The sequence below is a fragment of the Rousettus aegyptiacus genome, unplaced genomic scaffold (assembly GCF_014176215.1).
Source record: "Rousettus aegyptiacus isolate mRouAeg1 unplaced genomic scaffold, mRouAeg1.p scaffold_m13_p_13, whole genome shotgun sequence".
Taxonomy (NCBI): Eukaryota; Metazoa; Chordata; class Mammalia; order Chiroptera; family Pteropodidae; genus Rousettus; species Rousettus aegyptiacus.
Window position 1 is genome coordinate 18611186 of NW_023416288.1, and position 16171 is coordinate 18627356.

Below are 16171 nucleotides of genomic sequence, written 5' to 3' on the forward strand. Positions count from 1 at the left end.
TGTTAATGCAACAGTTTTCAAACTGCCTTGTCCATAACCAGCTGGAGAGAGCTAGAAGAGAGAAGGGAAAGCCAAATGGTCCCCTCCATCCTGCTTCAACCCTTACAACTCTGCTTTATTTGATCTTTACTTATATTAATCTTTATATATATTGAATAAACATTCATTTGTAGAAAGGCTTTTTATGTCAAACAAGTTTAAAAAGTACTAATATAATTTATCTTCTAGATAATCCTTTAAGCAGTTATTATCAACCTGTTTTACCTGTAAGGAAACCTAACTGTCCAAAAGATTGTCATCTTCAAATTTTACATAGACAGTTACTGATATGATAATGTTCAAAGTGAGACCACAGTCATTCATCTTAATGCTCCCCCCTCAAGAGCATATCATTGAAATGAAAGCTTCTCCTTTCTGGAAAAAAAATATTTTTAATAATTAACTCAAACAAATATTGTATGTCAAAAATATTTTCTGTTGATTTCCATTATAATCTCAAATAATTTTTCAGCAAAGGGTTGAGTTTCCGGCCTTTATTTAATAAAGTCCATTAGTGTCTTTGGATAGCCTCTGTAGTTTAATTCCTTGACACAAACCCAGCATATTAATCAAATGAATAATCAACATATATAAACTGAACACATAACCTAAAATATGCATATGTTAAAATAGATCTCATTTTTAAATCCTAATTAAATCCTAGTCCATTAGGGAGTTCTTAAGCTGTCTCTTTAATGTTTAAGCTGTTTACCAAAGTTATATTCAACATGAGTGTTTGTTAGAATTGCATTGAATATATTGTTCCAAATGTTTTTGTAACTTTCACTAATGAATAGGTATAATCGAATCCAGGAGGTAGTTTCAAATATATTTATAGTGGATGAGCAGCAGGTATATAAAGTATCAGGTATATGTTAAAGCCTCATTCCTAGCAAGTACCCTCCACCTTTTTTTCCTTTTTCTCCTACTTATAATTTATACTACTTAGATATATTTCATGTATCCTATAAGCAGCCATAAATTATTTTAGGAATTATGTGAGACATTATTATGTTAAGTAGAGAATAATGTGTTTTCTTATATAAATTTATATTTAGTAAATTAAATATTTTCTCTCATAGGAAATTGCTTCTGGCATTTTGGCTTACTGCTGAAACTAGCCTTCTTGCTATTATGTATATGTTTTTTGGCATATTCTCAGGTTTGTATAGTCTTTTTAGTTAATATTTTGTTCTATTTTATTTTAAGGTTCAAGTCTATTAAAGTATGTGAGGACTCAGCATTTTTTTATAGCTTCATTTTTTAATGGCTGTAATAAAAGTGTCACTTTGTAGTTGACTACTCAGTGTAGTTCTTTTGAGACCTATCTACTTTTGTTACCACTGTTTTTGTTGAAAGAGCAATTTAAAGCTCTTCCTCTGGCAATTGTTCAAAATCCATTTTACTTGAATCTGATCAATCAAACATTTATTGAATGCCTCTTAGAAGACACTACGCTAAGTAAGTAGAGATCAAAATTTTCTTGACAGAATTTGCATCTGAGTTTGTGCATTGTTCATTGCATCAAGTGTTACTATGTGATTTTTCCATAACTGCATGGAGTAAATTTTGGCAGTTAGTAAAACCAACTTAGGAGCAAAAGGTTTTATATGTATGGAGTATGTTTAATTTAATTAAAATTTTGGTCATTTTCTTATCTCTAGCCTTTTATCTCTATATCATGATGGTTGAGATTTTTTCAGCTACTATCTACTGGTCAGTCCATTAAGCAGACATATCATTTGGGAAGCATGATATTTAGAACAAAATATCTTAATTTGAATGCCTATAGTTGAGATGTATTCTGCAATTTGCTTTTGTCACCAGTACTCTATCTTGTACCTGGCCTCCTCATGTGCAAATGCCATGTAAGCGTGTAAGCAATATGTGTGTATGTATAAGTATATAAAGCTTTCTTTTTTTGCTTGTTTGTTTTGTAGGCTCTTATACTTATTTTTATACTTAGAAATAAAGCATTTATATTTCTGCCTGACCTCCAAGGTGTTTTGCCTGAGATATATAGAATAATAAAGAAACAATAGGCAAATATATAAAGAAATAGAAAGGTAACTGCAACAACTCCTTAACAATCATCCATTAAAATTACTAGTACTCAGTGTTGCATCTGAGGGAGGGAAAGGAAGGTGGACCAGAGGTTCAGCAGAGGGACTGAGAAAGTTTCCCCTGCCTTCGGGGAGTGTTGACCACTAGACAAGAATAAAGTACATGGTCTAGTATTGCCCAGTGTCTGTCACAAAATGGGTGTTCAATAAATACTTGTTTATCGATCACATTAGGAACAAATGTTTAATCAGAAATAATGTCATCAGTTATAAATACATCATATATATGGTACATAAAATCATCCGTATCTAATAGCTATATACTTATTATATTTCTACATTTCGTATGGATACATATACATGATATATAAGTACTTTATATTACAAATCTTGTTAAGAATCATCCTTAATATTCTGAGGCATAGATAGAACCTATTTTTAATAAGCTATAAGCTTTTTAATGGAGAATATTATATTTTATTAAAATAATAAAGTTCTGACCTAAGGATTCAGTATTACCTAAAAAATAATAGTTTTCATTTTTTAAATTACTTCTATTAGCCTTTTTAAAATTGTGATGTTATATTTCTTATTCTGTGACATTAAGTCTAATAATGGAGCTTTCCTTAATAGAGTTTGCCCTCATTCTTTAGTTTGGAAATTGAGGTTTTTGTTCTTTTCTTTGAATGACTTCATTAATGTGCAGGAATGTACCCAAAACTTCTGCCTCTGCATTCTCAGATTATCCAGGCTGTCAGATTGATAAGAGGGTACAGTTCACTAACTTGACCAGAGTTGAATTGTAAACTGTTTCAAAAGCTAGTAATGGCATTTGGGTATGGTTGATTAAGGTGACTAATTCAGAGAATTCTTTAACTCAAATGATTATAGACTATTAAGGACATTTAGAAAAAGAAAAACTGTATTTTAACTTTGGCCGTCATTCTTTATGTTATTGATACCATATCGGCTGAAGCCTTTTGTATTTTTGTGTTTTATCAGTATAATGTTAGCCGTTTTGTGTACTAGGTTAAAATTTTTAAATGGAATAATTTCCTAATTACCAGCTTGCTTTTTAAAAAACAATTGGTCTCAGTACAGAAGCCTTTCATGCACAGTGAAAGTTAAGTTAACAAAAAAGTTTTAAGTCATCTTTATTAGGCATCAGTATAATAAATTTATTTTGAAATGAATTTCAAATGAAATGATATTTTTAATGAAATAAATAGGCTCTAAAAATTGAGTAGTCTTATATAATCCTAACTTCTAATGAATTCCAAAGCAAGTGTTGACTTCTACCATTGTAATTATTTTCTGGATTCCTTTTCTCAGGGTGCATTTGAGAAGATCTTTTCTCTTTGGCCATTGTCCAAGTGTTTTGAACTTAAAGGGAATGTCTATGAATGGTGGTTCAGATGGAGGTTAGACCGTTACGTATGTATTTACCTTGTGCTCTTTTGCCACTTCAAATTATACTTCTTAAAAATTATTTGGAAAAGTTTAATATGTTATTTAGGTTTAGAATAAGGAAACATGTTGATTTGGTAAATCAGAGTAGTCCTTCCTACTTTTTTTTACAGCAGAGAAAGGGTATGAATGTGTATGTAAATCAGAAAAATACTATAAAAGTGTTGACTATAAAATGGCCTTTGTTTGAGTCATAATTTTGATGTAGGTAATTCTTCATACTTCAGCCATTCAGCACAAAACTTAGTGAGCCCCAGTATATCCTCCAGTGTTGGTGTTATGAGGAATATATTAAAGAAAGACGACATGCCTCCAGGCCTCTGAGCCTTACCATCTAGTATAAAACTCAAGTTTACTACTTATTATTGGGTGTTAAAATGTGCAGTATGGGTTTTGAGGCAGAAGTATGCAAAGAAGAGATAGCAGTGTCATGGATGATTCCATGGGTGATTCCATGAATTTAATCTTGAAGGATGGTTAAGATTCAACTGGCCAACATAATATAAAATATCTAGCACAGCGTTTAGAAAATAATAGACACCGAATAAATATTAAATATCCCACTTTACTCTTTCCCCTTTTCCTTCCATCTTTCACTCATTCCGTTTTTCATTCAACAAATGTTTTTCTTAATGCCTATTCTGTGCCATTCTTGGTTTCCAATACCTATGCACTTTTCAATAAACTACACTACTGTGTAGTTTGCTAAATCTACACATCAAGTAATTTTAAATTCTCAACTTTCTTATTAGAGCAGTCTACTACGATAATGATAGTTCATGTTGTCTTTGTTTAAAAAGAAAGCTTACATGCTTTCTGGTCCATACTGTTTTCACTCTTATGTACATATACTCCTTTTTTAAAAGTACGATCTTGGTAATGTTATTGTTATTTGTTTTATTTGATTGAAAGTACCAATATAAAATGTTTTATCTTGGTTGAGTACATTTAAATTTTATCATGTGTCTTCGGAATAGTTTATTATTATTTTTAATCGTTTTATTTCTTCGCTTGCTTCTGAAACTGCTCAAATGGTCCAGCTTATATCATATTGTTGGAAGAGATGTTTGCCTATCTATTACTTATATTTGTAATGATCATGGGCTTTATTTCATTGCTCAAGGTTTTACTCTTAAAGTTTAGGTCCTAGAAACTCTGAACCTTTAAGCTTCTAACCTATTCACTTTTATATATACATATTTTCTCATTTACCAAATTTTTTGCTACTTATTAGACAGTAGCTGTTTAAAACAAATTTTCTCTCCTTATTTTTCAGGTAGTCTTTCATGGAATGTTGTTTGCTTTCATTTATCTGGCTTTACAGAAACGTCAAGTACTTTCTGAAGGAAAGGGTGAACCTCTTTTTTCAAACAAAATTTCAAATGTTCTGTTGTTTATTTCAGTAGTTTCTTTCTTGGTAAGTTTCAAAATGTAATCTTCTAAATTTCCAACATCCTAAATGGTATAGAAAATTAGATAAAAATTTAATCAATTGTTTTTTAAAATAATTTTTTATTTTTCAGTTACAGTTGACATATAATTCATTAGTTTCAAGTGCACAGCATAGTGGTTAAACATTTATATAACTTGCTAAATGATAAATCTAGTATCCACCTGATGACACCATATATAGTTATTACAATATTGATGACTATATTTCTTATGCTATACTTTATATCCTCATGACTATTTTGTAACTACTAATTTATATTTCTTAATCCCTTCCCCTTTTTTGCCCATCTAACTGATTCCCCTCTCATCTGGTAGCTGTCAAAATGTTCTCTATATCTGTGAGTTTGTTTCTGTTTTTTTCGTTTATTTATTTTATTCTTTAGATCTCATATATAAGTGAAATCGTATGATATTTGTCTTTTTTCTGTCTGACTTGTTTCATTCAGCATAATACCACTCTAGGTCCATCCATGTTGTTGCAGATGGCAAGATTTCATTCTTTTTTATGGCTCAGTAATATTCCATTGTAATATGTACCAACCCTTCTTTATCCATTTGTCCATTCATGGACACTTAGGTTGCTTCCATATCTTGGCTATTGTAAATAATGCTGTAGTGAACACGTGAATGCATATATCTTTTAGAATTAGTGTATCAAGTTTCTAAGGATAAATACCCAGAAGTGGAATTACTGGATCCTTCTTTGTCTCCTGTTATAGCTTTTGTTTTAAAGTCTATTTTGTCTGGTATAAGTATTGCTACCCCAGCTTTTTTTTTTTTTCTTTTCTATTTTCATAAAATCTTTTTCCATCCTTTTACTTTCAGTTTGTGTATGTCTTTCCATCTGAAGTGATCTCTTGTAAGCAGCATATATAAGGGTCTTGTTTTCTTATCCATTCAGCACCCTATGTATTTTGATTGGATCATTTAATTCACTTACATTTAAAGTAGTTGTTGATAGATACATAGTTATCACCATTTTTCTTCTTCTTAAAGAAGTCCCTTTAACAATTCTTATAATGCTGGTTTGGTGTTGATGAACTCCTTTAGCTTTTTCTTATCCAGGAAGCTCTTTATCCATCCTTTGATTCTTAAATAGCTTTGCTGGCTAGAGTAAGTCTTGGTTGTAGGTCCTTAATTTTCATCATTTTGAATATTTCTTGCCAGTCCCTTTCCAGCTTACAGAGTTTCTGTTGAGAAATCAACTGACAGTCTTATGGGAGTGTATAGGTAACTGTTTTTTTCTTGTTGCTTTTAAGATTATCTCTTTGTTTTTAACCTTTGGCATTTTAACTATGATGTGTCTTGGTACGAGCCTGTTCAGGTTCATCTTGTTTGAGACTCTCTGAGCTTCCTGGGCTTGTATGTCTATTTAATTCGCCAGGTTAGGGAAGTTTTGATTATTATTTCTTCAGACGAGTTTTCAATTTCTTGCTTTTTCTCTTCTTTCTGGTACCCCTATGATGCAAATGTTGGTATGCTTGATGTCGTCCCAGAGGTGCCTTAAATTATCCTTACATTTTTGAATTCTTTTTTCTTGTTGCTGTTCTAATTGGATGTTTTCTGCTACTTTATCTTCCAAATCACTGATTCAGTCCTCTGCTTCATCTAATCTACTGTTGATTTCCTCTAATGCATTCTCACTTCAGTTAATGTATTCTTTATTTCTGACTGGTTCTTTTTTATGTTTTCTGTCTCCATTTTTTATTTTCTGCCTCTTTGTTGAAGTTCTCACTGAAATTATTGAGAATCCTCATAACTACTGTTTTGAACTCTGCATCTGGTAGATTGCTTCATTTCGTTTGGTTCTTTTTCTGGAGCTTTATTCTGTTCTTTCATTTGGGACACGTTTCTTTGTCTCCTCATTTTGGCTGCCTCTCTGTGTTTGTTTCTATGTTTTAGGTAGGGCTGCTATGTCTTCCCAGTTGGTAGAGTGGCCTTATGTAGCAAGTGTGCTGTGGAGCCCAGTAGCATGTCTCCATAGTCACCTCAGCTGGGTGCTCCAGGTGTGTTCCTTATGTGGGTTGTGTGTGTCCTCCTATTGTAGTTGAGTCTTCAATGATGTTGGCACATCAGTGGGATTGACCCCCAGGTTGATTGGTTGTGAGGACTGGTTGTGACTACAGTGGAGGAGCTGTTGTGCAGGGTCTGACCCTATGGAGTAAGGATTAGCTTTCACAGTGCTCTGGTGCCTGCCCAGTCTTCCTTTGGGGTGTGGTGTTTGTAGAGGTGGTTGGGTGGTGCTCTGGTGTAATCCAAAGCCAGCCACTGGTAGTGTTTGTTCTGGGGCCTCTAGGGAGGGGCTTTATTGCTGGCCAAGATCAGCCATTGCCTGTACCCTTCCTGGGGCCACTTGATATGAGCTACAAAGTGATTTGCAGATGGTTGCCATCGTGCTTGGCTTGGAGATGCCTTGGAGAAGGTAACTGCGAACCTAGGCCAGCTGCCACTAACCAGGCTTGGGGCTGCTTAGCAATTGGTATGGGACATGCTGAGGCTAGATGCTGCTTGTTTCGGGTTTGTGAACCTCTATAAGATTTTAGGAAGGTCTGCAGCATGAGCCAAGTCAAGACAAGAGAAGCCACTTGGGTGAGCCCACAAGTTGGAATGGGGTCTCAAGGAATCACCATAGCTGAGAGAACAGTATTAGCTAGATTGATGGAGACTCAGATATGGTGACAGCCTACATCTGCACGCTGAGATGAAGGAGAGCTCAACATAGAAACAATACATTCTGCCAGCACTTCTGTCTGGGAAAAAGCTGCCCCTCTAGTCCTCAAGCCCTGAAGCCAGACAATTCATTTCCTCCCAATATGTCCCTGGTGCCTTTAGCGCTGCTGCCCCAGTGCTGGAGCTCTGAGAAAGTGGGTTCATCAGTGAATTATCTCAACTCAGGCCCTTTAAGAGGAGCACCTGGAACTCCAGCCACCTTCCATCTCATTCAGCCACAATATCTGCTAGTTTTCACAGTCAGAAGTTGAAGGGATTTCTCTTCCTGGTACTAGAACCCTGGGATGGGGAGCCTGGTGTAGGGCAGGGACCCCTCACTCCTCAGGGAGGACCTTTGCAGCTGAGATATCTCTCCCAGTTTTTAACTGCTATGCTTGGATGTGGGACCAGCCTATTCTGTATCTCAGCCCTTCGTTCTAGTCTCAAGGTGGCTTCTTCTGTATGTCTCCAGTTATAGGACTTCTGTTCAGCTAGACTTCATTGCAGTTCTCAATCATCATTATTCTATAGTTTAGATTTAATTTTGATGTGGTCATGGGAGGAGGCAAGCACAGTATTTACCTACTCCACCATCTTGACCATCAGTTATTTTTAATAAATAAAATCTTTACTTAAAATTCTTTTTAATTTTCTAATTGAACATAAATTCGGAAATAAATACATATATAAGTTAAATATGAAGAATAACTGAAAGCTCAGTGAAATAGGAATTTTAAAAGTTTTATTAAATTTGAAAAGAAAATAAAAGGAGTTTGACATGAAGAGCCATCCCTGTTTTATGATTACCGTTTCCATAAAAGCATAGATCTAGCCCCCCTCACTGCTTTCTTATGTTTTGGGCAGTTGAGACACTGAAACAAGTGATGAGCCAACCTTTGGGAGATTTTTACCGGAGCTTTTTAAATATCATAATGAAGTATAATATTATAAAGAAGTAAAACTGTTGAAAAATGTACAAGAATGTACCTCTTTAAAAAGGCTTAACTGTTTTTGTGAACTGATTTATATATTTTTCATTTTAGACCTATTCCATTTGGGCTAGCAGTTGTAAAAACAAAGCAGAGTGCAATGAACTCCACCCATCTGTTTCTGTGGTACAGGTAATTATCTTGATTTAGAGAAATTTTTTCTTTTAATTCTTGATAGAACACAGTCTCTAGTGGCAGAGAAATTTGAAACCAAACTATAAAATGTAAGTATATTACTTAATCTTTCTAAACCCTACTTTCCTCTACTGTAACAGGGATATTAAAATCTTTTGTAAAGGTTGTTATATTAAATGTATGGAAATGATCAATATTTGTCACTTACTCAGAAAATGTTAATTTACATCTCATATTTGTTTTTATTTATTTATTCAAATTTCTTCATTTAATTAATCATAGTTATTAACGAACGACTATGTGTTAATTACCATGGTACGTGTAAAGATGTTCAGTGTTAAACAAGATAGAACTCTTGCCATCATGGAACTTACAGTCTAATAGAGATATAGAACAATAAACATTCATTCATTCATTTAATAAATTCATTAAATTTTCATATTCATTTAATGACTATTTGATACCTAGTATGTACTAAATAATATGTTGAATGATACAGTGTTAACCAAATCAGTCATAGTTCCTACCCTATTGAGCCTAGATTCTTCTATTATGAATAATAATCATATAATTACTATGTAATTATTAAAAGACGTACATGATGCAATCAGAGAATATCATGAGTGGATATGTCCAGTTGGAGCTGGAATAAGGGTGGTCAGGAGTCATGGATGATTTCTCTGAGAAAATTAAGCCGAGAATGGAAGGACGAAGCAGACAGCAAGAATTTAAGTCCTGTGAAGGAAAGGAGCATTAGCACACTCCAAAAACTTATAGAAGGCCATCGGGACTGGAGTTCAGGGAGCCAGAGTCTAGAGAAATGTGTGGTAGTGACTGGAAGGTAGGCAGAGGCTAGAGGCAACTCAAATCAGATTTACATTTTGCAGAGATACCTGTGGTTGCAGTTAATTATAGTACATTGTGATTCATGTAGTGATGGTGAAGTGCAGACCACTTTGAAAACACATGGAACTTCTTCCTAACCCATCTCAATATCACAGCAGGGTCACTGGAAAAACTAGTGTCTAAGCTGAGGCCTGAAAAATGAGTATCCCAGCAAAGAGGAGCAGGGAGAATTGCTGGAAGATCTTCTCTGAGGTCTTAAATTCTCTTCAATGCAGGGCTGTTTTATTACTCTTAAACCTCTGTATAATCAGCACCAAGCACGTGATCGACTCTGCAAACACAATTGATGATGAAATTTTGAGTACTGTACTGTATCATATAACATTTTTTATGACTTCTGCAGACAACACTAGTGCTTATCAATGACTCTTTGCATATTACATCTGATATCATTCCTGTAGCTCACGTGGTGGAAGGGAGGTGTCACCACTCTTAGTGTCCCAGCACAGAACAATGTGAGGAGAGCTAAGGGAGAAAGTGGCTGCACATAGAATAACACTAACATAAGCACTCCTGAGCCTTATCACATTCCTTCCCAATCACTACCCTCCACATACTCATATTTCCTTTGTTACTTTTTTTGTGCTGCTCCATTGCACAGTGAAAGAATGGGCTTGGAGCACAAATTAAAGCAAACCCTTATTTTATTGGCTTGCTATTTTTTTCAAGAGCACTTTTTCCCCATTGTAAAAGTCAGAGAGTATTCTGGTAGCCCCAAATGTTACAAGTTACATCCTTATTTCCTTTCGCTCTTATTTGCAGATGCCAAACAGAAGATGTAGGTGTAGGTGTGTGTGTGGGTATGTGCGTGTGTATAGGACATTGTGATTATATAAATACATGTGCATGTAATTATATACATGCATATAATTATATTAAAGTTATATATATGATTATATATCCTTAGAGTACTTATCCGAGGGGGCTTCTTTAAGATTTTAAACATATACAAGGTTCTTAGTGTCTTGTTAGAAAGTATTTTCCCAGGCTGACCCAGCAAAAGGCTTCTATATCAGTGCTTGAATTCTGACCTTTTTGTTTGCCTATCAGTTTGGATAGGAATTTCCAGAAGGGCTTAGCTGTAGAATAACATCCAGGTGACTAACCATAAATAATGTATATTGAGTGCTTAGCTTAGTGCCCAGCAAGTTATAAGAACAAATTTTAAGCATTATTATTTCTATTTCAAGTAATAAGAATGACTCCCCAGAGTTGTTTTCTCCATGGTTATTATTTCTTTGATTTTCTGCTGCCCTAATCCCATTGCTTCCTTAGTAGATGACAAAACAAAACTTGAATATGCTAAAGAAATAAATACACATTGGGAATTGGTAGATTGCTGATAGAAAGAAGGAACATGATGTGCTTAAGACTATTCCCAGATTTTTGATGCTCAAGCTAGTGATTTGTATGTATATGCATCTTCCTAGCATTTTTCTCCCTAGCATTTTACAATTTAAGCAATACTTTAATTATAATAACTCATTAAATGGTTTCATGTTTAAGGGCTTTATTTTGGTTTACCACTCATAATATTAATTACCTAATATGTTTCTTTAAATGATTTACAACATATGCTGTAATAAGTACCTCATATTTGTTTTCTCATTTAACTTTCACATCAGCCTTTCAAAGTAAATTCTAATCCCATTTGTATAGGTGAGGAAAAAGACAAAGGAGTAAAGTACCTCACTGTGAGTCCCAGAACTAATAAAAGGCAAAGGCTAAATTCAAACTTGAGTCTGATACTGTTGCCCATGAATGAGGATCATTCAACTTGATTATACCTGAATAGTTCATGTTTGTTCTTCTTTCCGAGTGGTAGAGTTTCCACATAGTTCTTATTCCCTCATTTTTTGTGCATCTCAAACACCTCCACCTTGATCCTTTGACAAAATGCCTACAGTGATCAACACTGAATATGGGATTTTCTCTGAAGTGTAAATAAATTTTCAATTCTTTTATGAAAGAACATTTTGAAAGGTGTTTGTGAAAATGGAAACGTTTATTTATTTGTTTGTTTGTTTTTAACAGTTTCTTGCTCCTTTATAAGGAAAATGAATTCTCAGGGGAGTTCTTTTCTTGATAAACTAGTTACTGGATGTGTCACTGAATTGGAGGTTTAGAAAATTCAAGATTGTTCTACCTGATAGAAAAGTATGGAGGAGAGAACGGTGAAGTCCAGGAGCCCAAAAGTTGGAGATTCTTTTTGGAGAGAATAGATCCAGAGGGAAAATATATTACATACGAATGCAGTTTAAGACATCAGAGCAAGCATGAGGGCATCTTAAAAGTCATGCCATTTTCCTTATTTACATGGCTGTCAAAGGAAGAAAGATTTTGAAGAGAGTAAAGGGGGTTTGGGGGTGGCTGCCAACCACACAGATACTTTTTGGAAGAAGCAAAATTGTATCATGAGATTTTGCAAATTTTGCCACATAAATATGATACCATCTCTTTCTACACAAAGGGCTTCAAAGTGGGTTTTATATTTTTTCCAATAAACATAAAACTGTTTAGCCCTGTACCACCTAATATCTACACTGATATGCAGTATATAGACCACATGTTGAGAAATCCAGTTTGGATAGACTCCAGAACAAAAATAACTTACTAATACTTTATCTATTGGAAAAAACATTGTGTATGTATCAAGTTGAAGAACATAAAGAATAAAGTTATGACTTGAAGGAAAACAAAATGCTTTTAATAAATAGATTGTTAATATGTGCCCTTTTGGATTTTCTTTAGATTTTAGCCTTTATCCTAATAAGGAATATCCCTGGATATGCTCGTTCTGTTTATAGTTCATTTTTTGCTTGGTTTGGAAAAATTTCATTAGAGGTTGGTATATTAATATTTTGCTCTGTCTTACATAGCTAAGTGTTATATTGTGTGCATGCATGTATGTGTGTATGAGTGTATATATGTGTGTGTGCGTGTGTAAATGTATGTAATTTAACATGCATTTTTTTAGCAATGCTTCGTTATTATGAAATTGTAGGGGAAAAAACTCAATACTTTCAAAAACAGTAAAGTACTGTAGAATATTTTTAAAGCCTTATTAAGATGACCAGACATAGATGACTTTCACAATATTCTTTATATTGTCTTAAGCTTTCAAGCACAACCAAGATGCTGAGATCAGGAGAGAAAGAAATGAAATAAATAGAAGTGAAGTTTATAAGTAGATATAAATGAAATCAAGCTGAGGAATTTTGATTTATTGTTCATCTCCATAAATAATATTCCTGGAATTTAAGTTATTGATGCTTAGCAAAATAAATTTCACCCTATGATTAGAAATTTTGGGGAAAATTTAAAACATTACATTTTGCATGTAATACCTAATTTGAAATTATCCACAAAATCAATTTAAAGTAGATTTTGAAATACATTCTGAGTATTCAGAGTTTTATTTAAAATAGAATATTTTAAAACAATAGAATTAAAATTCTAATCAAAAGATACATTTTAGAGTATAAGATTTATTAAATTGTCTTTAAGTCTCGTTTATAAGAGCAATTGTATAGAATTTTAAATTCTTGATCATGAATGATTTACCAGGCCATTCAGTGGACAAAAGATTATTTTGCCAATCTCTTAATATTTGAAGCATGAGAGATTTTATCAACTTTAATTGAATGAATTTAATATTTTGCATTTCCATTAAGTATATAGCAATGTTTTAGTCCCCATATTTGTTGAAGTAGCTTAAGCATATTTCACCTCTGATATTTTGAAGCAGTGTGATGAAGGAACCACACTTGTAATCACAATCAAAAGAACTAGTGGTGGTATTTACTGTGTAAACTCATGTAGAACCTGAAATACTCTTTAGAAACCTGCAAATGTAGGTCAAGACCTTAGTCTGGCCATGCATAGCAAACAAGAGGACGTCTTAAACACCATGCCATTTCCTATTCATATATATTCACATAAAAATATATTAAAAAATATAAACATTTGTATACACATAGGTACACATGTAATAGACACATGTGTACCTATGTGTAGTAGACACGTGTACCTATGCACGTGTGCACAACACAGGCATGTTGTGCACACGTGCATGCACACAGTCATTATTTAGGGTCTGAATACCAGAGTCTAGATATCATTTTGTCGGCTGTCTTGTATGTCATGCAAAGATATGTTTATTAAGTTAGAAGATTCTTGTGGTTCCTTTCTTGAAGACTTTGAAGCAGTGCTTCAGCAAATAGGAATTCAGACAGTAGACTTTGCAGTAGACTTTTCAGAACCAGTAATGAAAACCTGCTAATGTAATTATGCTATCGAATGTTTAAATTAGGAAAAACTGTTATATATTCATGGGCTCTCTGTACATATCTAATTTCAAATATTTTTCCTCCTAGCTGTTTATTTGCCAATATCACATATGGCTGGCGGCGGACACAAGGGGTATCTTGGTACTCATACCTGGAAACCCTACGCTTAACATCATTGTCAGTACTTTCATATTTGTTTGCGTGGCACATGAAATTTCGCAGATCACTAATGATCTTGCACAGATTATTATTCCTAAAGATAACTCATCTCTGTTGAAAAGGTTGGCATGTATAGCTGCTTTTTTTTGTGGACTTCTCATTTTATCATCCATTCAAGATAAATTAAGACATTAAGTCCTAAGATTCTGAAAAACTTAAACTCTTCAAGCTAACTTTACGTCTGCCAAGAAGAGAAAAATATCTATCTGGAGATATAACTGTATATGTAAATAAACATTCGTGGTGAGAGGACAGCTCAGTGATGTCTGTTGAACACTTGTGGTTGTATATATAGGAAATGTACATATCCAATGTGAAATATTGAAAAGAATTGGTGAAGCAGAGTGCATTGTATAGCATTGCATGTGAAGTCTTTTCTACTGGATCTGTATTTCCATTTATAAATGATTTTAAGTTAACATATGAAGGCAGGGAAATAATTACCTTTCCAGTAAAAAAAAAAAATAGAGATAATTTAATTAGCTTAGCGTCACGCTGTTTTGATATTTACTAAATTTGTGGTAATAAGATTGTCTACACCTGTATCATCATGGAACTTCCTATTTCATTGAAAACTTTCTTAAGAATGAGTGACTGCAGTATTGTTTTCTTATCATATGTGCAATGATGTGGAATGTTAAACAGTATGCCTTTAATTTATATGTGTTCATATTCTGATGTTATATATTTTCTGCCATGATTTTTTTTTCTAACTGTGGTTTTCAGGTACACAAACCTAAATCTTTGTACACTTTGTCTCACCGTTGTTCTAGGCTCCATGACAGGGTTTTGTCATTGTCATATGTTATTGTTGCTTCTTTTTATAAAAAGGCCAAATTTTCTTTCCAATTCAAATATTCACTTGTTTCCTTAAGCTATACTAGTGTAATACCAGTTACCCTGTGGATCCACTTAATATGTTTTCCCCTGACTGATTAATTTTTGTACACTATTTCCAATGTTTGGAAAGCTCTTTATAACCATTTCGGTATTTCCTATTACTCCCTCCTATTTTTAAAAAAATTTGTCAATCTAAACTTGTGCAGTCTAGTGAAAATTCAAGTTCTTAGGACTGAGATAAATATGACCATCAGTAGAATTTTAAGTAAACCGGTGATTTTGAAGTAATCCGGTGACTTTGGGCAATATGTGTTTTTGGTTTGGTTTGGTTTGGTTTTGTTACAAGCTAACTGTTAAAGGTATAAATTTATTTATCTGTTGTACAGATTTGATTATGACTTTTAATGTTTGAAAGATTGCACTTGTTTGCTCTTACTATGTGTGGGGTAAAATATATTTTCTGTTCATGGCATATGAAAATATGGAGTAATTTAAACAGTAAATAAACGTTCTGTGGATGCTTATTTTTGTATTGGCAAAAGTATCAATTAAACTATATGTGTTCTTTTTATAAAAAAAAAAAGCTGGGTCCATTAATGATTGGTTCAAATGTCTACTTAATTTCCTCAACTTAAATTTAGTTTTTCAAACTCTTTGTATATAAAGGTAGATCACTCTAATAGTTGAATAAGGAATAATTAAGTTATCAGAGCTTTGAAAAATATTCTGCCTTTCTACCCAGGAAGTTTAAGCATTACGGTTTATTAGTAGTCATACTCGAAGATCTGTAACATTTAACTGTTTTTTTAACACTGGATTTGTGTGCTAGCGATATGTTCCTATTAATTGAGGAATATTTCTCAGATAGCAATGTGTGTTCTTTCCTTTTCTCTTTTCTGCCCTTACTTAATCCTTTGACATTTCCCAGATAGACAATTGTAATGATTCATTGCTCTGCCTCCTAGATTGCAGCCTTATACGTATAGTTATAAATCAAAAACTTGCAAGTACTGTGATCACATTATTCTTACTGGTGTGGCCTGCTAATGAGTAGAGTGCATTT

At 33.6% G+C, this 16171-nt stretch overlaps 1 protein-coding gene across 3 annotated transcripts in view; it reads left to right on the forward strand.

Annotated features, from left to right (window-relative positions):
• CASD1 (CAS1 domain containing 1) overlaps positions 1-15705 on the forward strand; it is a 48332-nt gene extending 32627 nt beyond the window's left edge. For all 3 annotated transcript variants that reach the window (XM_036230357.1, XM_016160863.2, XM_036230358.1), the window contains 6 exons: positions 1122-1201; positions 3435-3536; positions 4846-4986; positions 8774-8851; positions 12512-12604; positions 14137-15705. In XM_036230357.1, the coding sequence (XP_036086250.1) occupies positions 1122-1201; positions 3435-3536; positions 4846-4986; positions 8774-8851; positions 12512-12604; positions 14137-14403 (761 nt within the window). In that variant the 3' untranslated portion in view covers positions 14404-15705. The remainder of the gene's footprint in view (positions 1-1121; positions 1202-3434; positions 3537-4845; positions 4987-8773; positions 8852-12511; positions 12605-14136) is intronic.
• The last annotated feature ends 466 nt before the right edge of the window (positions 15706-16171 follow it).